Genomic DNA, 20,494 nt, shown 5'->3' with positions numbered 1-20,494 from the left:
TGTTTTTCTCTCCTGTAATTTGTGTTTTTTCCTGTTCATTGTCGGGGTCTCTCTGCGCTCTTCTTTCCTTTCTCCTCAACATCCAATGAGTGGAGACATCCTCAGCCTTGAAGATCTCTTGTTTTTAACAGGAAGTCAGCATTAGCATGTGCTGTTCATCAGGGCTTGTCTGATTATTGGTGTTCTTGCTCTAATATTGTAGGGTTTTCACCTTGCAGTATAAGCACCTTGCCACAACTGTTGTGTTGTTGTGGTGCAATAAAAATGCTTTAGGGTTATTAATAAAAGCAAGAGCTATATCTTATTCATCCATCCTGCAGGTAACATTAACTGACTGGCACAATAGGGCATGTCGGGTTGGGACGCCGGCTGCCACTCCTCAGCTGCAGTTCTGCATTATATCAGCCACATGTCCAGATGTGTTGGGACATTTTGGCAACACCTGGCCCACACAACTAAAGTGCCAAAAGTTGCCATGATTGCGTGGAAGTGTGTTTGGATCTGGGACATTTTTTTCAAATTGAATCCAAGAAATGATGTTTAAAAACGTTAAACACCCAAAAGAAAATCATTTTTTAAATTCCATCTTTTTATTCAATATAGCTTGGTGCATATATGACACTCCCTAAAAACAGCCACATTTGTTTATTAGAGTAATCAACTAAAGTCATGCTCATTCTGTTTATATTCATAATGATAGAACCTCATTTTATGTCATTAACCCCTCAAAGTTCCACTTTATTCACCTTTAAAAAAAAAAAAAAGATGGGCCGAGAGGACGCTACATCTAAAATAAATAAAGCAAAAAACATGAAATCTCCAGTATCTATAAAACATATAACGCAGCATGGCAGCAAAAAAGAAAAAAAAAACTCAAGTGATTTATTTATATGAAACATGATTACCCACTCTACAGCCTCTCAGGCTTTCATTCAGACACCCAATCAAATGCTCGGTTTCCATGTCGACTGTAACATTACCCAGAAGCCCACAGGGGAGGAAGTCCTCCGTGTAGCGTGCGTACAGGATGGGCGGAGAAACCCGCGATGGGAAAACAACGTGAGCAGAGGCAATTGTATTGGAGCTGATGAGGCATTCATGCATGTTCACATCAGCTCCACGCACGCAGAGCATGAAGAGCATATGGAGACAAATGCGAGCGCCACAGGATCCTGTCTGATTATCAGTCAAAACTGACACACCACGGAAAATATCTGCCATAACAAGCCACCGAGGTTCACATTCAACATTCAGCGCCTAATTTCAGGCATGAAAACATTTGGACAGTAATGACTAACAACATACCGCAAACCTGGAAAAAAAACCCGGCAATACACAACTGCGAGCAGATAAATCAAATGAAACTTTATTATAGATTTGTTCCTCTCAGAGTTTTTATCTCTTTGTTTTTGTGTAAGTCTAAATAGATTTTTGCCTTAAAGGAGTTATGTTAGGGAGTCCCAAAGGTACTTTGGTCAATTAAAAGTATGGTATAAAAAAACTGGTTGTTTGGTAAGAAGCCTGAAGAGAATAAAAATGCAAATTACCACTCTAAAAGTGCGCCTGAGTTCAACTCATGTCAGCCCCTCAGTTTATTCTCTTTAAAATGAGCCATTTCTTGCTATTTTCTCTTTAAGGCCATGCTGGCTTTATGCAACTTTCTTCTTCTGATGAATTGAATGAAAATGAATATTTACAGTACAGGTTGCGAGGGTTTTACAAACTACTCTGAGACTTTGTAGAAGTTTGGTTTGCTTGAGACAAAAGCAGCTGAAGCCCAGTTAAAGCTTTACCCTTTAAAATGTGAGCAGGATCATTAAAGGTCCTGCACACGTTGCCTCCTCCAGGTTTCCAACTCATAAACAAAGACAGTTTTTTCTCTTAGTGTCTGAAGCAGGTGAAAAGAAAGGATGATTTGCATCACATGTAAGTTTAACTTTATGACAACCTCAATCAGGATTTTTTTCAAGTATTTTTAGTATTTTGTATCTTTAGGAATGAAAAGATGAATAAAAATCCTGATTGAGGTTGTCATAATTCATGCATGACAGGGTTAAATAACAATAATTACAATGAAACACGTCATACATCTATAGTAACATTAAACACCTGTGAGTGGGAGGGTATGGAGTGACACATCAGTGTCCAGTGTAGTAGTTTATGTGCAAGTACACCATCAACACTGACACAAATACAAGAAAACAGCCTTTGAATAGCTGTCCACTGTAGTGACCACTATGTGTGAAAGGGTTAAAAAGCTCCAAATTGTACGCAAATTAGAGAAAGATTATTTCTGTGAAGCTAAAAGCTCTTACACCTGCAAAGGTTACTAAAAGCAGCATCATAACTCAATATGCATCTGTGTGGCCAGGTTTTCAGATTTTTTGTTGTCTCTTTGGGAACATTCAGAATGATATCTTGAAAATAAAGGCCAACAAGCCCCTGGATTATATTTATTCAGCTTTAGCTTTGTTTTAGGGTGCCTTCTGCCAAATTTCATGCCTCTGTGGCTGTTAATGGTGGAGCAGCTCAGTATTTGAGTTTCCAGCCTGACACATGTCCTGGAAAAGAAGAAATAAAAGCCTTTGGGCCTCTGCACAGTTACATGCTCTGGTTTTCAGAACAGGCAGATTTTATAGTGACAGATTTTAGGCAACAGAAGAAAAAAAGAGACTTGACTCCAGAGAGTTCTTGGCAGAAATGAGGAGTTATATTGGACATAAATTTAAATATACAAGTATGAATGTGCCCATTTTTTAATTTAGACACAAGACAAGATGTGTATAGAGAATAATCACAGATAAGGCTCAAAGGTGATCATGTGGATACAAATCAGACCACCTGTTAGTTCCCCACAGCCTAGACCAGACTCAAGGACCGACTTTGGAGGCACCGTAAAGTGTAATTCCTCGAATGTCCACTTGAGGCTCCAAAATTGAGTCAGTTCCCATGGAGCAGTGCTTTTCAATTACTTTCTGTTAGTCCCTCTCAGGTAGAAAACTATAAATGGTATATTTTGGCTATAAAATTGTTATTATAAGTTCATCTCTGCATAACATTGTTTCATTATTAATATTAAAGAAAGGAAAAAAGAAAGAAATATAGACCTACTTAAAGAATGACTTTATTATCATTGTGTTTTAGTCTGTAACAGAAACGATTTGTATGAAGTGTATGTAGTAGTACTGCAACTCCCTAAACTACTACTACATTTAAACTGCATCAATTTGCATGAAATTTAAAAAAAAATCCTTATTCACACTATAAACATTTTTGGGCGACTTGATTCTGAAAAATAAAATTAAACAAAGTCAATACATACATTTAAATCAATCAGCAACATTAAGTACTACTACTCATTAACTACTCACTGTGACTACGTCTCCCACTGTAGTCACGTGAAGCCAAGCGCTACATATGCTTCGTCAAATTTCCTCGTCTAAGCTTTCGGGAGACTATCGGTTGTCTATCTCCGTCTCTCCGCGCCTTTCTTTTTGTCGCTGTTAAATATTTTTCCATTTTTCTTGAGGGTTTGTTGACTGCACTTCACATCTCCTGCTCTGTGTGTGCATGTGCGTGCATGCTCAGTGCAAAAACCCTTCCACCTACTGTAGTGGATGTGCAATTATACTTTATTCTAGTACAGCAAAAAGAGCATGTTCCCCAGGGTCACACGCGCGCCCCCGGCATCACACCGGGGGGTGTGTCTCACTATTTGAGAAGGACTGCCATAGAGTCACATATTAACACGTTAAACGTTACAGCAAAAATAAACGTGTGTGAAAGAACTGGCAGACCCCCGATGAATTTATGAAAAACACTCAATGCAAGATGGTTTTTATGAATTTAGAAAGACTTCGAGTTCGGGGCGGGGCTGCTTTGGCTGTAGCTAACTGCCATGTGCTCTTCAGTGCAGCCTGCTGCTAATTCTGTTGTCCCAGAACTGGATCTCTCGTCCATGTTTGTATTGTTTGGGTCTTTTGGAGCATTTTTAATGGAATTATGTGACACAGATTATGCCTACACTGAGGTCTGTACTGTCCCAGAAGCCGAGAGTTCCAGTAAAAATTTATGTGACGTGTAATTTTCTTGCTTTCTTCTTTGCTCATAACTTGTCTTATTATACTTTATTTCCTTCTCAGTCTGCTTCAGATGAATATTTATTATTATAGCCTGAGCAGTAAACGTTCTGCACAGAGAAAAGCACTCAATCCATACGTGCATGTACAGAATGTAGAGCGGCCGTCGGTCCCAAATTACCAGAAGCAATTTCAGGAGGAAACGCAAAGGCTGAAAGTACATTATTATTTGTCAAATGCACAAACAGAGAGGGTTGCCAGGGAGCTGCAGACGGCATTTCAGCGCCGACCTCACTAAACCACAATCCACCACGGCCTTTAGCTGCAGCTGCCGGGCTGCTTTTGAGCTGAGGAGCGAAAGATTTTGAGGAGAGTCGGGGTCGTGTGTTTGAAGCTGTTTGAATAAGACGGAGGTTTTTCAGGCCAGGGGACCAAACGTCTCCTCCGACCATCGAGGTTGAACTACACTCAACAAAAATATAAACGCAACACCTTTGTTACTGCTCCCATTCCCCATGGGATGGACGTAGAGACCTAAAATTCATTCCAGATACACATTATAACCATCCCTCCCAAACAGTGGTCACAAATCAGTCCAAATGTGTGGTAGTGGGCACATCTGCTATATTGAGATAATCCATCCCACCTCACAGGTGTGCCACATCAGGATGCTGATCTGACATCATGAGTAGTGCACAGGTGTACCTCAGACTGCCCACAACAAAAGGCCACCCTGGAATGTGCACTTTTGTCTCACAGCAAAATGCCACAGATGACACAAGCAATGAGGGAGCGTGCAATTGGCATGCTGACAGCAGGAATGTCAACCAGATCTGTCGCCCGTGCATTGAATGTTCATTTCTCAACCATAAGCCGTCTCCACAGGCGTTTCAGAGAATATGGCAGCACATCCAACCGGCCTCACAACCGCAGACCTCGTGTAACCACACCAGCCCAGGACCTCCACATCCAGCAGGTTCACCTCCAAGATCGTCTGAGACCAGCCACCCAGACAGCTGCTGGAACAATTGGTTTGCACAACCAAACAATTTCTGCACAAACTGTCAGAAACCGTCTCAGGGACGCTCAACTGCATGCCCGTCGTCCTCATCGGGGTCTTGACCTGACTCCAGCTCGTCTTCGTAACAGACTTGTGTGGGCAAATGCTCACATTCGATGGCGTCTGGCACGTTGGAGAGGTGTGCGCTTCACGGATGAATCATGGTTCACATTGTTCAGGGCAGATGGCAGCTGAGAATGTCCCAGTTCTTGCATGGCCAGCATACTCACCGGACATGTCACCCATTGAGCATGTTCGGGATGTGCTTGACCGGCGTATACGACAGCGTGTACCAGTTCCCACGAATATCCAACAACCTCGCACAGCCATTGAAGTGGAGTGGACCAACATTCCACAGGCCACAATTGACAATCTGATAGACTCCATGCGACGATGTGTTGCACTGCATGAGGCAAATGGTGGTCACACCAGATACTGACCGGTTCTGGGTCCCCAGACCCCCAATAGCGCAAAAAACTGCACATTCCAGGGTGGCCTTTTGTTGTGGGCAGTCTGAGGTACACCTGTGCACTACTCATGATGTCAGATCAGCATCCTGATGTGGCATACCTGTGAGGTGGGATGGATTATCTCAATATAGCAGATGTGCCCACTACCACACATTTGGACTGATTTGTGACCACTGTTTGGGAGGGATGGTTATATTGTGTATCTGGAATGAATTTTAGGTCTCTACGTCCATCCCATGGGGAATGGGAGCAGTAACAAAGGTGTTGCGTTTATATTTTTGTTGAGTGTAGGTCAGCCATCCAAACCTCCCTCGGGGAGATAGCCGTCGTCAAATACTAATCAGTGCTCGGCCAAGGGGGCGCCTCATTTCTGTGCCCATGGATCCCTGATGGAGCCCCACCCCCCTGCACCGCAGCGGTTACAGTGAAATGCTCAAGGACAAAGTTTACTGTCGGAGTGGCTGAAATCTTGCTGTTAATCAAAGTAGAGCAATATTCAGACATTGACCTCCTGGTTCCACGCAAACACACACACACACACACACGCTCTCTCAGGGTTTTCTGGCAGGGCTTATGTGCTTTGACATTTTGGTATTTGGCCCAGTATTTTTTTCCCAGCGCTTTTATAATGCATCTGATTGAACGCTGCTGCTTAAAACTGGCCCAAGATCAATTTCTTTGAAATTTAACCCCAAAATAGCGCATGTTTGGAAGTTTCTGAATAAACTAATCCTGTTACTGAAATCAGCTCGCTCATCGTACAGAGAACTGGGCCTGGGAAAACGCCTCTACCTATGTAATTTTTTTTGTTGTTTTTTTTGTTTGTTGCCTCATTCTGTACTCTCAAATCCCAGATGTGGGGGCATCCTGCAGACAGAGGTTAAAATAATAGTGACTAAAATGCTGTCTGTGATGAATCATACTGCTTCAAGTTTCAAGTCTCTGTGCTGAGCTTTTGTCATCCTGAAAGCAGGAAATCAATCCTAAACCGGTCAGCCGCTCACAGTTCAGTGCCCGAAACTGTAAAAACCAGCAGCTCGGTCCTTTGAAAGACGTTTAGCAGTTAATCTGACTTTAGATTGAATGAGTAAGTCCTGTCACGCTTCCATCAGCGTACATCTCATCTCAGCATTTATTCTAGCGGCTCCTGTGATTGTCAGGCGGCGGCTCGTCCTGCTCGTTATCAAATTAGACTGAAGGCCTCCTTCAGGGAGAAAGAAATTGAAATTTTTTTTCTACTTTTTCTTTTCTTTAAGTAAATCACTGATCACTGGAAAAACCCCGGAGACATAGTAATAATCAAATTACTTTCAGCTGATGGGAAGTAGGGCTGATAATCGACATTGACGGGGACTGGAGGTTCCCCGCAGTAACCACATGGACGCGCGCGCACACACACACACACACGCACTCTAGCAGAATTCTTTCATGCTATGGCATGATATTATTTCTGCCTTGTTAGTTACATTCAGATCAGTTTCTTCTTACTTTCTTCGTTGTCTGTTCATTCTTTACCGCTTCTCCTTTCTCCTTGTTTCATGTCCCCTTGTTTTGTCTATCTTACCATCCCAGCTTCCTTCTTTCACTTTTCCTCATCACTCCACTGTTTTCCAAAAACTGTTTGCTTTCCATTCTCTGATCTCTGCCCTTTAATCTCTTATCTTTTCCTCTTAATCCATAATTCTCCTTTTCCTAGCCACCTTTTTTCTCCTTTTTCTTTTTTATTTCTCATTTTCTTTTCTTTATCTGTTTTTCTTTAATTCCCGACTTCCTCAAACAACAATCTCGCCATTAATTTTTCTCCCTTTTCCTCTAATTTTCCTTTTTATCCTCTTTATTGCTCCTTAAATGTCCTGTGAGGAGATTGCAGCAGGATGAAGTGATGATATAACTGATATGGCACACTCTGCTTCCAGCAGATATTTTCAGGAGTTCATGACCTCAAATTAAGCTACAGTACTTCTTTCGTTTCTTTCTCTTGTCAGCGCAGAAATAAAACCTGTGGCAATATTTTTCAGATGACACACTGATCTGGAAAATGTGTCTCAGATGGAAGAGACCTGCAATTAATGAGTTTATTATTAAAAAAAACGGAGCTAAATCAGAGAGGAAGCAAAGTATTTTCCGACCTATAATTGGAGGTGTTGTGTTGTCGCACGTCAGACAAGCCGACAATAGGGGACAATATTTCGACACTGTTAAATGCATCTGACTCATTATTTTGATGGCTGAAGGCTGATGGGCAGTTAAATAAAAGTTCTTCTAATTTTTTATTTTGTTTGAAAAGGGCAGCACGGTGGCACGGTGGTTAGCACTGTTGCCGCACAGCAAGAAGGTCCTGAGTTCAATTCCACCATCAGGCCGGGGTCTTTCTGTGTGGAGTTTGCATGTTCTCCCCGTGTTTGCGTGGGTTCTCTCCGGGTACTCCGGCTTCCTCCCACCGTCCAAAGACATGCAGCTTGTGGGGATAGATTAATCGGATAATCCAAATTGCCACTAGGTGTGAATGTGCGAGTGAATGAGAGTGCGAATGGTTGTCTGTCCGTGTGTGTTGGCCCTGCGACAGACTGGCGACCTGTCCAGGGTGTACCCTGCCTCTCGCCCTATGACAGCTGGGATAGGCTCCAGCGCCCCCCGCGACCCTGAAAAGGATAAGCGGAAGCGAATGGATGGATGGATGGATGTTTGAAAACCTGTATGAAATACTGTATCAGTGTTCAAACTAGAGATGGCACGATACCACTTTTTTATGACCGATACCGATATCATAAATTTGGATATCTGCCGATACCGATATGAATCCGATATAGTGTTTTTTAATCAACAAAACTGTTTTTTAAATATCTTGCTGCATTTTGTATAAGTTCATACTCAAGTTTAAAACAACAACTACACTAAAGCTATTCTGTTATACCTGTATGGAAAAAAAAATATTTCATAGTTCAGCAATACTGATCAATCTAATAAACTTAAACCTACACCATCCTCCCTATTCTGGTATTTTAAAGAGTACTTAGCATAAATATTAAGCAACCTAACTAATAGGGTTCCAACTCCCAGCAACAACAAAAATAAATAAATAAAAAATAGGGAACCACCCCTCACGCTCCACCTCATGATGCTTAATCGACGTAATCAACCTTAATTTGATGCAGTGTGAAAAAAAATGCACAGAAATCAATAATTTTTCAAGAAATATTAAATAGATTCAACATCTTTCTTCAACAAAATTGCAGACTGCACAGATGGTACGTTCCCAAATGAAAAAGTACTATAGCTTACTAGGGTATATATATTAGACTTATTAGTTACTATATACAGTAATGGAGTTCTATTCATTTTGCATCAAATTAAAACTTTGGGTGTCAGATAATTATTTATTAAAAGCTAGACATTTTAAATGAGAATAAGAAAGAAAAGTATGTCTTTGTGCCCCCTTTTCCCTGTTAATGCCCTATCGGCCCCCCTGGCTAAACTTTGCTAGATCCGCCCCTGCACAGTTACCAGCCGTCAGCTACGTAGAAAAAGATCCTCGAGTAGAAAGTAATATTAAATAAATTCTAACAACAGCTTATCAAGCTTAAACGTGCTGCTGTTGTTCAGCCGCTGGTTTCCTCTTTCTGGTGCAAGGTGGGCCAAAAGAATAGAATAGAATAGAATAGAATAGAATAGAATAGCCTTTATTGTCATTGTACAGAGTACAACGAAATTGGAGTGCCACTCCCTTGGTGCAAGTTTCAATAATAAATATAAATGTAAAATATAAAAAGTACAAAAAAAACAATCGTAAGTACTCAAACAATAGTATGTACAATATATACAGGATAGCAGCATTAATATAATGACAGTATGAATAGCAGCATAATATAATGACAGTGACGGTATGGATAAGATAAGATAAGATAAGATAACCTTTATTAGTCCCACACGTGGGAAATTTGTTTTGTCACAGCAGGAAGTGGACAGTGCAAAAGTTATGACGCAAAAATTAGAATACAATAAGAATAAATACAGTACACAGCTGTACAGAATAGAATAAAATAATATACTATATACAGTAGAATAAAATAGAATAAAAATATACAATAAGATAAAAATAGAATACGAATGCTATATACAACTGAGTAAAAATACAACGATGCCAGAAAAGATTATTGCACTTAGTGTTATTGCACATGTGTGGATGTGTGTTTGTTCAGTTAAAGTCTTTGTTGTGGAGTCTGACAGCAGTGGGGAGGAAAGACCTGCGAAATCTCTCCGTCCCACACCGTGGGTGCCGCAGTCTCCCACTGAAGGAGCTGCTCAGTGCTGTCACAGTCTGCTGCATGGGGTGGGAGACATTGTCCAACAGGGATGACAGCTTAGCCGCCATTCTCCTGTCACTCACCACCTCCACTGGGTCCAGAGGGCATCCTAGAACAGAGCTGGCCCTTCGGATCACCCTGTTCAGTCTCTTCCTGTCCCCAGCAGAGATGCTGCCGCCCCAGCAGACCACACCATAAAAGATAGCAGAAGCCACCACAGAGTCATAGAAGGTCTTCAGGAGTGGGCCCTCCACCCCAAACGACCTGAGTCTCCGCAGCAGGTACAGCCTGCTCTGCCCTTTCCTGTAGAGGGCGTCTGAGTTATGAGTCCAGTCCAGTCTGTTGTTCAGATGAACACCAAGGTACCTGTAGCTGTCCACAGCCTCAATGTCCATACCCTGGATGTTCAGTGGTTGCAGTGGAGAATGCTTGTGCCTGCGGAAGTCTACCACCAGCTCCTTGGTTTTACTGGCGTTGATCTGGAGGTAGTTCAGCTGGCACCAGTCCACAAAGTCTTGAGTCAGTCCTCTGTACTCCTTGTCGTCCCCATCAGTGATGAGGCCGACTATTGCAGAGTCATCAGAGAACTTCTGCAGGAAGCACTGGGTGGAATTGTGGGAGAAGTCTGCAGTGTAGATGGTGAAGAGGAACGGAGCCAGAACCGTTCCCTGTGGGGCCCCCGTACTGCAGACGACCCTGTCCGACACACAGCCCTGAGTCCTCACATACTGTGGTCGGTCGGTGAGGTAGTCCAAAATCCAGGTAGTGAGGTGATGGTCCACTCCAGAGTTCTCCAGCTTGTCCTTCAGAACCGAGGGAAGAATAGTGTTGAAGGCACTGGAGAAATCAAAGAACATGATTCTCACAGTGCTTCCAGCGGTCTCCAGGTGAGCGAGGGAACGATGTAGGAGGTGAATGACGGCATCATCCGCGCCAATGCCAGGCTGGTAGGCAAACTGAAGTGGGTCCAGTGATGAGCTTGTTAGGCGCCGAAGCTGAGCCAGGACCAACCGCTCCAGGGTCTTCATCAGGTGGGATGTCAGAGCCACCGGCCTGTAGCTGTTGAGGTCCTTGGGGCGTGAAGTCTTTGGCACTGGTACAACACAGGAGGTTTTCCAGAGCTGTGGGACTCTTCCCAACCTCAGGCTCAGGTTGAAGAGGTGCTCCATCACCCCACACAGTTGGTCCGCGCAGGACCTGACGACCCTCGAGCTGATGCCATCTGGGCCCGCTGCCTTCTTGCCATTAATCCTCCTCAGTTCCCTCCTAACCTGGGTGGTTGAGAGAGACAGGCTGGAGCCTTGTGTTGAGTGTGTATTGGATGCTGTTGTTTTTGTGCTTATTTACTACGGTGATAGCTCTGGGAAAGAAGCTATCCCTGAATCTGTTTGTCCTGGTTTTATGTGACCTGTACCGTCGGCCTGACGGTAATAGTTCAAACAGTTGGTTGCTGGGGTGAGAGTGGTCCTTGATGATATTGCCAGCTCTGCTGAGGTACCGAGAGTTTGCAGTGACCTCCAGGCTGGGCAGAGAGCAGCCAGTGATCTTCTGGGCTGTGTTGATGACCCTCTGCAGTACTTTCCTGTCTGCAGCTGAGCACCCTGCATACCATGTTGTTATGCCGTACGTTAGGATGCTCTCTATGGTGGCTCTGTAAAATGTCACCAGCAGCCTCTCCTCCAGGTTGTTCCTCCTGAGCACTCTCAGAAAGTGGAGACGCTGCTGGGCCTTTTTAACCACCGCTGTAGTATTTGCAGTCCAGGAGAGGTCATCAGAGATCTGCACGCCCAGAAACCTCATGGAGTGTACCCTCTCCACACAGCTCCTGTGAATGTAAAGTGGGGCCGGGTCTGCTCTGCCCTTCCTGAAGTCCAAGATAAGTTATTTAGTTTTCGTGGTGTTCAGTTGGAGGTTGTTAACTGAACACCACTCAGTCAGTCTGTTGACCTCATCTCTGTAGTCCGACTCATCCCCCCTTGAGATGAGTCCAACCACTGTGGTGTCATCCGCGAACTTTATGATGGTGTTTGAGAGATGGGTAGGGGAGCAGTCGGATGTGTAGAGCGTAAACAGGAGGGGACTCAAAACACATCCTTGTGGAGACCCGGTGCTGAGTGTGATGGTGCTGGACCAGTGGGGGCCGAGTCTGACAGACTGTGGTCTATTTGTCAGGAAGTCCTTGATCCAGAGGCAGATGGGGGTGGAGAGTCCCAGGTGAGACAGTTTCTGGACCAGGATCTCCGGGATGATATGATTGAATGCTGAGCTGAAGTCCAGAAAGAGCATTCTCACATAGCTTCCTCGGTGCTCCAGGTGACTCAGCGCAGTGTGGAGCGCTATGGTGATAGCGTCCTCGGTGGAACGATTTGTCCTGTAGGCAAATTAGTGGGGGTCCAGAGTGGGAGGCAGACCGGCCCTGATGTGCTGACAGACCAGTCTCTCAAAGCACTTCATCACTACAGGCGTAAGTGCAACAGGCCTGTAGTCATTTGGGCTGGCCACAGCTGTCTTCTTGGCGATGGGGATGATGGTGGAGGTTTTGAGGCAGGGCGGGACGGTGTTTGATGACAAGGAAAGGTTGAAGATTTTAGTGAAGACTCCGGTCAGTTCGTCAGCACATGCTCTGAGAACCTTTCCATGTATTCCATCAGGACCTGCCGCCTTCCTGGGATTCACTGACCTTAGAACACACCTCACTTGGTGCTCCCTAAGTGTTAGTGTGCCAGTGCTGGGGGCGGGTGGAAGTGGTGTGGCAGCTGAGGGCTTGGTCGTCTCAAAGCGGGCGAAGAAACGGTTTAGATCCTCAGCCAGTGAGGCATCAGTCCTAGATGTTGCCTGGTTATTGCTTCTGTAGTTGGTAATGTGATTGATCCCCTGCCACATTTTTCTGGGGTCGTTGTCAGCAAAGTGATCTTCAATCCTCCTCCTATAGGCAGCCTTAGCTTTCCTGATGCCTCTACTCAGGTCTGCCCTGGCCGCCCTATACGCAGCCCTGTCCCCTGATTTGAAGGCAGTGTTGCGGCTTTTTAGGAGGGATTGCACTTCGCTATTCATCCAGGGTTTTTGATTTGGAAACACCCTGACCCTTTTGTTGACGGTGACATTGTCAACACAGTTCCTGATGTACGAGGGTACAGTGTCCGTGTACTCCTGGAGGTTGTGGCTGGAGAATAAATCCCATACAGTTGTTGAGAAGCAGTCCTGCAGTTGAGAAAGGGCTCCTTCAGGCCAGGTTTTTATTGTCTTTGTCTGGGGCTTTGTTTTTCTCAGCAGGGGGGTGTAGGTGGGGGTGAGGGACATGCAGAGGTGGTCAGATCCAGCCAGGTGGGGGAGGGGTGTCGCTCTGAAAGCATGCCTGATGTTTGAATAGACATGGTCCAAAGTGTGTTCTCCTCTCGTAGCAAAGTCCACAAACTGGACAAATTTAGGAAGCACAGTCTTTAGGCACGCTTTGTTAAAGTCGCCGGCGACAATAAAAACCCCATCGGGGTGGGCAAGCTGTTGTTTGTTTATGGTGTTGAGCAAGAGGCTGAGAGCCGTGCTAACGTTAGCATCCGGCGGTATATAAACAGCTATCACAATAACTACTGTAAACTCCCTCGGGATGTAGAAAGGTCTGCACGAGACTGCCAGAACCTCCAAATCAGGAGAACAGTGTGTGTGAATGATCCTGCTGTTACAACACCACTCGTTATGCACGTAAACACATAGCCCCCCTCCTCTGCTTTTACCTGAGTTGCTGTTTCTGTCATGCCGGTGTAGCGTGCGGCCTGCTAACTCGACTGCAGCGTCGGGAATCAGCGGGTGAAGCCACGTCTCCGTAATAAGAATAATGCTGCAGTTACGTGCAAAGCTTGTGTTGGCTATCTGTAGCTCCAATTCGTCAAGTTTGTGGGTGATGGATCTGGCGTTCGATAGGAAAAGGCTCGGAAGTGCTGGCCGGTGTGGATGTTTGCGTAGCCTAGCGTCTGAGCCCGACCGGCATCCCCTCTTCTGCTTTCTTTCCCTCCGTAGCAAACTAGAGAGACGGACTCGCGACAGAAAAGCCGATCAGCTGATCGTTAAGCAGTTTCATGATTGAAGTAGCAGCAAGAAGAGGCAGTCGCTTGTTAAGCTTAACGCAGGAATGCTTTACAAACATTCAGAGATGGACTTACAGACTTGCTTTACTTCTCTCGGGATAACTTTGTCGAAGATGAAATGCCGGTGTTCTGACAAACCATCCTACTTTGGCAAACTGTCCTACCAGTAGGATAATTTTACGCTGCCATATGACAAACTGCCCTACTTTGGCAAAATGTCCTACTGTATGTAATTTATGCACATTTCTGCTGCCAAACAATAATTCCAGCACAAATTTAAGTAGGTATGACGGTTTGCCACTTAACTTTGCCCATCAGAGTATGTTTGTAGCTGATATTCATAAAGCCAGTTTATGAATGACACTTTACCCATTAAAGTGTGCTTGTAGGTCACATTCACAAAGGTAGCATGTTTTGGCACACAATTCTTCCTGTCAGAGTATGCTTCTACTTTATAATAAAAAAAGTAGCATGTTTTGGCACGTAATTCTTCCCATCAGAATTGTGCTTCTACTTTATAATAACAAAGGTAGCATGTTTTGGCACGTAATTCTTCCCATCAGAATTATGCTTCTACTTTATAATAACAAAGGTAGCATGTTTTGGCACGTAATTCTTCCCATCAGAATTATGCTTCTAGTTTATAATAACAACAGTAGCATGGTTTGGCACTTGTTTGTAGAAGCAGTCTGCATGCCAAAGTGCTTAAGTGATTGGAACACCTGACTATATAAACTTTGACAATGAACTCACTCCATTATAGTTACAGTATATATTTACTGAATATATTTACAGATACATATATTTGACATTTATAGATCCAACAGAACACAGGGAGAAAGAACTGAAAAAGAAACGGTGTACAAATTATGCACATTTGTCGCACAGGTACTTGACCAGGCTGCTCTCATATTGAGCACATCCAAAATGTGCCCATGTGGAACAAAACTCGCACTGCACCTGAAGAGGGAGAAGGGGGGGGGGGTGTAAGTGTGTTAACCAACATTATGAATTTGATGAGAAAATAATTACTACAATGGCTTGCAAAAGTATTCGGCCCCCGTGAACTTTTCCACATTTTGTCAGATTGCATTCACAAACATGAATCAATTTTATTGGAATTCCACGTGAAAGACCAATGTCTCTACCAGTCTCTAGCTGGTAGAGACAGACCCTAAAAGACTGGCAGCTGTAATTGCAGATAAAGGTGGTTCTACAAAGTATTGACTCAGGGGGCTGAATAATTACACACACCCCACTTTTCAGTTATTCATTTGTAAAAATTGTTTGGAATCATGTATGATTGTTGTTCCACTTCTCACGTGTACACCACTTTGTATTGGTCTTTCATGTGGAATTCCAATTAAAATTGATTTGTGTTTGTGGCCATAATGTGACAAAATGTGGAAAAGTTCAAGGGGGCCGAATACTATTGCAAGCCACTGTATATTGCATTTGTGGTTTATTTGTTTTACCATTTCAATCATACTGGACTCAGGATCGGCTTCCAGCATGAAACAAACCACACAGTAGTCATCAGCATTACCTAGAAACACACTGACATTAAACCTAACAGTTTTAAACAAAACTGAAAGTGCTATTGCAATACAAAAGCACATGACTCAACTTACTTTGATGCTCTAGCAGTTCGCAAGCAATTTCAGTGCGGTGCAGCCCAATGGCTTCTGGAGTGGACAGCACCCTAGTAACCTCTCCACTCAGAAGGTAGTGTTCGGCAAACTGTAAAATATGTTACAGTAATTGCAAATGATTAACTTAATTCTAGTTAAATACATTAAATACAATTGCTTATTAAATACCTTCAACACTAAAACTCCACAACTGCTGGAGTCCATCTGCTTGTTGTGTGGCAGAGTCTCCATTTTCCAATCCACTCGGGACTCTTCCTTTCCTTTCATCTTCAGAAAATTCCTAATAAAAACAAAACAAGTTTTTAAAATGTAGCCAGCATTTTGCTCTAAATAAAAAGAAAAAAACCCCACAAACCAAACAACCTAAAACAGATAATTAATGAATGATGAATACCTCAAGTTACGCATAACTTTCCTTTCATAACAACCTTCATTTCCAAGAGGGTCTAACAGCAGTACAGATTGTGAGGAGATTTTGACAACCTAAAATAAAAATTGTATTTAGTAGAATATGTGTATTACACTCACTTAAGTAAACATAATCAATTGTAAGCATTTTCAAAATAAGAATATGCTGCTAAAAAGAACAGTAAAACAAAAGAGAGAAAAAACACATGAGGTGTGAACATGTACCAGAAGGATCCAGTGTGCACCAGAGTTCAGTGGGCACAACCAAATGTCCTCAGCCGGAAACAACATCTGTGGAATATTTTTAAGTTTATAAAGGTTTAGATTTATTTACATAACATACACTATATAACCAATATAACATCTACATTACCTTGCTGACACATTTAAACTTCCCAGAAAACAGAGAGGTTGCAACAACGCAAGACAACTGATACACGGGTTTCTGAAAAATGCAAGATTTTTTTTTCTTTTTTAAAAAGATTACAAAATTGTATAAAATACCTTTGTGAAATAACCGGCATACGTTCTTACTTGCCTTTTGTTTCTTAATGAGGCAGTGCAGGTATGCATCAATGACCTGTTTGGATTAAAAGAAGATTATTTTTACAGACCACCACTAGGACCAAAAATGATTATTTCACTTACCTCATCAGAAAGCCACCCACTGTCCTCCAGTGTGCGAAAAGAAGAGTCATACAATTTGTATGGCCCAACGACTGCCTCCACACACCCGGTGTCTTTTGCAGCCCAAAGCCACTTCACTAAAAAACAAAATATGATAAGTTTCTTTAGTAATAACAGTTACCATTTGAAAATCACGGTCAATGGCCAACGGGCCACAAGCAGACAAGGGCCAACGGGCCACAAGCAGACAAGGGCCAACGGGCCAACAACATAAACATGCCAGAGGGGAGTAGCTTTATGTAAACCAGAAATTAGCCAAAATTGGACCAACAGGTCAAAATTAGCAAGAGGGGAGAAAAAAATAAAACATTCTATACATTAGACTAGCCAAACAGGCAACAATTGACCAACCGGTCAGAATGAGATTTTTAGCTATGCCACCTTTTTCTTGCGTGCTGGGTTTCTGGGGGGTCACTGGTACAAGCTCTTCTGGTGCTTGGACTGATTTTACCTGAGCTATTTTTGGTCCAAACTGAATGACAGAGGATCTGTTATTTTGCAGCGCTTCATGTTGATGCTGAGGACTGCAAGGCCACATCTCAGAAGATGGGCTACTCTCAACAGGTTCAGTTGGAGTTGAGACTTGGACAGGGTGGCTTGTTCTATAGGGTTTAATGTGGTCAATACTGTATAGACTTTTTAAAGTATTTCCCTCAGCGTTTTTCAGTCTAACACATTTTCCACTGAAGTCATCAATTGTGTAGGAACCTGAAAAATCCGGTTCAAGTCTTCCTCCTTTTCGCCCACGTTTCCTCATATTTAGAAGCAGAATTTGATCCCCTACATTGTACACAACATTTTTGTACTTTTTCAGGGCCCGCTTGGCGTATGCAACCTTTTGCTTGTCTTGTGACTTCGCAATGTTTTCTTGTGCAGTTTCTTTAACTGCATGTTGTGCTTCACTTTCAGACTGTACATAGTCACTGTACCTTTTGTTGCCTGGCAGAATGATGTTGGAAATCTAAAATTTTGTAGATATTAGCAATTAAAACAAGATGATATCATATTCATAAAGACATTACTGGGTTTTTTTCTTAAATGGTTTCAATTCTTGGTTCTAACATAGAAAGAATTTGACAAACACTCACCGGCACTTGAGCAGGCACTTCTGATGGAAATACTGCCTCTCTTCCATACATCAGAAAAAAAGGTGTGTATTTTGTTGTGGTGTGTACTTTTGACCGAAGTGAAAACAGGGTGGGCTCTAGATACAGATCCCAGTTATTCTGCTGGTCATTCACCAGTTTTCGGAGGGCTCTAAATGCAGGCATAGAAATATGTAAACACAGGAAGTAAGACAGAAAGTTCAATTAGAAGTAAAGAAATTAATAAATTATTAAGTAACAATTAAGTTTGAATAACATAAGTAATGTTATTAAAAACTGATAGATAAAAATTAGGAATACCTTTTTATGTTGTCATTTGTCTTTTCATCTAGACCATTGGTCTGTGGATGGTATGCTGCTGTGACACTTCTTTCAATTTGCAATAACTTGCAAAGATCAGAGTTGAGCTTCAACAGATAAGGACAAGGTTATACTGCTTATACAAGCACACAAGAAAAAATCTTTGACCCCAGTGAAGTAAAGTTAAAAAATGTAACTGAAAATTATTTAACACTTACTTCATTCACAAACTCTCTGCCTTGGTCTGACAAAATCCTTTTGGGGCAGCCATGTCTATATATAATGGAGCACAAGTGCTGGGCTACCTCAGATGCAGATTTCGTTTTTAATGGGAAAGCTTCAACCCATTTTGAAAAGTAGTCAGTTGCAGTAAGTATATACTGGAAGCCGCTTAAAGTTTTAGGAAGAGGTCCAGTAAGATCTATACCAATAAGTTCCCACACTTCAGACACCTATCAAGGAAAAATTAATAATTTGAATAACAATTTGTATAATGTACACATTAACATTGATGGTTAAAATTAGTTGGCAAACCCTCCTGCCTTTATGAATATGAGCTACAAGCATAGTTTGATGGGTAAACGGGGCATAATATTTACCTGAATACACTGCAACGGTTGCACAGCAGTCAGTGGTTTCCCAACTTTTTGACACTGGTCACATTCCAGAATCTTTAAGGTAAAAATATTTATGGAGTTCACGTAAATGTTCAACATTCTCATTTGTAAAAAACAAAAAACAAAAACACTTAATGACATATTCTCTAACGAACAAACTATTTAGCAACAATAGTTTGTGTGCGCATCTTCAAATCTCTGTCAGGCCTACAGGTTATTACTGTAATATCACTAATTAACCATATTTATTTATATTTTGCAAGTGTACAGTTTCTCTTTAAACTCATGAAATATCTTCCTGGCATCATCCATGGTTTTTACTACTCTTCTGGTTCCAACAAAGAGTTCTCCATCTGCAGTAAAACAATATATATTTAGAAATTAATTTAACCACATATATGAGTTGTTAGTATTAACAATAAATTACTGACCCTTTTGTTTGAATTTTGAGGCATATCTTCTGAGGTTTTGCCTCTGAGCCTTGTCATATCCTGAAAGGGTAGGAGCCCGCAGAAATGAACGCGTAAATCTCTTCCCACTTCTTCTCCATATCTACGAATGTCAGTAAACATTTTCTTATGAGCTTCAATATGTGCAGTTGACAATGCAAATAATTTAACTTATTAAATAACGACATTACCGAAACAGCCTTAAAACACTGAAGCTGCGGACTCAAAAGTGTTGTGCAAATACCACGTGTCCAGTAACTTGACAGCAGACTTCACCGAATCTGCAAATTTGACAGTTTTGTGCAGAAAGCAGATAGCGACTTCACTTTAATATTGACAAACAATCACAAAGGCTTAAAAAATCAAGTATCAACGTCAATAAAAAGTACTAATACTTACTACTTACCTATTCTCCTGCAAATATGACAATGGAGTAGCGTGAAATCACAGCCGGATGCGCTTAGCTTCCCTTTTTGTGTTGTGCGCATGCACGCACATGCTCAGGAACAACGGGTAGGACCGTTTACGGGGTAGGAGAAATTCCCAGAACACCGGGTTGCTAGCGAAGCTCCAAATGCTATCCAGACCACCGACAGGTCCCGCATGCCACAGCCGCTCTATCACGTGATGCATACTGCTCCGACGTGCTAACGTTCTGAGGCGAGTTACGGCGTGTTGCAAGTTTTGTGAGGTGCTTTCGTGATATTTAATGGATCGGATTACATTTTTTATTTTTCTCCGATATCCGATCCAGTAATTTAGGTCAGTATCGGACTGATACCGATACGTAATATCGGATCGGTCCATCTCTAGTTCAAACAGATGTTTTGTTGGTATCTTCTAAACGTTAGTGCACACATTTCCATTTATCATGAACACTCATTTGCATCAGTAAGAACAGGTTCCAGGTTGAGGAGCTCAACCAGGAGGATGCTGATCCCTTCCTTCAGCGCTCTGCACTGAATCCATCCTCGAGGTTCACAACATCAGATTTCGATACATCCTCGAGTGTCTGAGGAAGAATATCCAACAAAAGTTATAATGACAAATTTTCACTCACTACCTGCCCTGCTTGGATACAATATATCCTTCCATCCATCCCTCCACCCTGGGCCGGGTCACATGGGCAGCGATCTAAGCAGAGAAACCCAGTCTTCCCCGTCCCCCAGCTACATCCTCCAGCTTATCCAGGGAAACACCAAGACGGAGGATTGAGGCACTCCCAGGATGGCCAAACCGCCTCATATGGCTTTTTTCAATGTTTAGGACTAGTGGCTCTA

At 42.6% G+C, this 20,494-nt stretch overlaps 1 protein-coding gene and 1 long non-coding RNA gene across 4 annotated transcripts; both read right to left on the bottom strand.

Moving 5' to 3' along the window:
• Positions 1–14,752: 14,752 nt before the first annotated feature.
• Positions 14,753–18,165, bottom strand: LOC112431141 (uncharacterized). Of its 3 annotated transcripts, XM_076890119.1 has the most exons (10): positions 18,149–18,165; positions 17,831–17,999; positions 16,704–16,819; positions 16,594–16,635; positions 16,429–16,500; positions 16,281–16,346; positions 15,816–16,130; positions 15,627–15,735; positions 15,471–15,541; positions 14,753–14,955 (listed from the first exon to the last, which is right to left on the bottom strand). In XM_076890119.1, the coding sequence occupies exons 7-10, from the start codon at positions 15,912–15,914 to the stop codon at positions 14,863–14,865; spliced, it is 372 nt and encodes a 123-aa protein (XP_076746234.1). In that variant the 5' UTR covers positions 15,915–16,130; positions 16,281–16,346; positions 16,429–16,500; positions 16,594–16,635; positions 16,704–16,819; positions 17,831–17,999; positions 18,149–18,165; the 3' UTR covers positions 14,753–14,862. The 3 variants fall into 3 exon arrangements, with proteins under 3 accessions (XP_076746234.1, XP_076746230.1, XP_076746232.1); XM_076890115.1 differs by having other exon boundaries at positions 16,594–16,819; XM_076890117.1 differs by having other exon boundaries at positions 16,281–16,500.
• Positions 18,166–19,262: 1,097 nt separating this feature from the next.
• Positions 19,263–19,692, bottom strand: LOC143413664 (uncharacterized). The gene is made up of 3 exons (XR_013094279.1): positions 19,621–19,692; positions 19,406–19,495; positions 19,263–19,317 (listed from the first exon to the last, which is right to left on the bottom strand). It is a non-coding gene; the product is annotated as an uncharacterized LOC143413664 (long non-coding RNA).
• Between the last annotated feature and the right edge of the window lie 802 nt (positions 19,693–20,494).

The sequence above is a fragment of the Maylandia zebra genome, linkage group LG2, assembly GCF_041146795.1.
Source record: "Maylandia zebra isolate NMK-2024a linkage group LG2, Mzebra_GT3a, whole genome shotgun sequence".
Taxonomy (NCBI): Eukaryota; Metazoa; Chordata; class Actinopteri; order Cichliformes; family Cichlidae; genus Maylandia; species Maylandia zebra.
The sequence above is the reverse complement of the archived record's forward strand: the minus strand, read 5'-3'. Positions and strand labels throughout refer to the sequence as shown.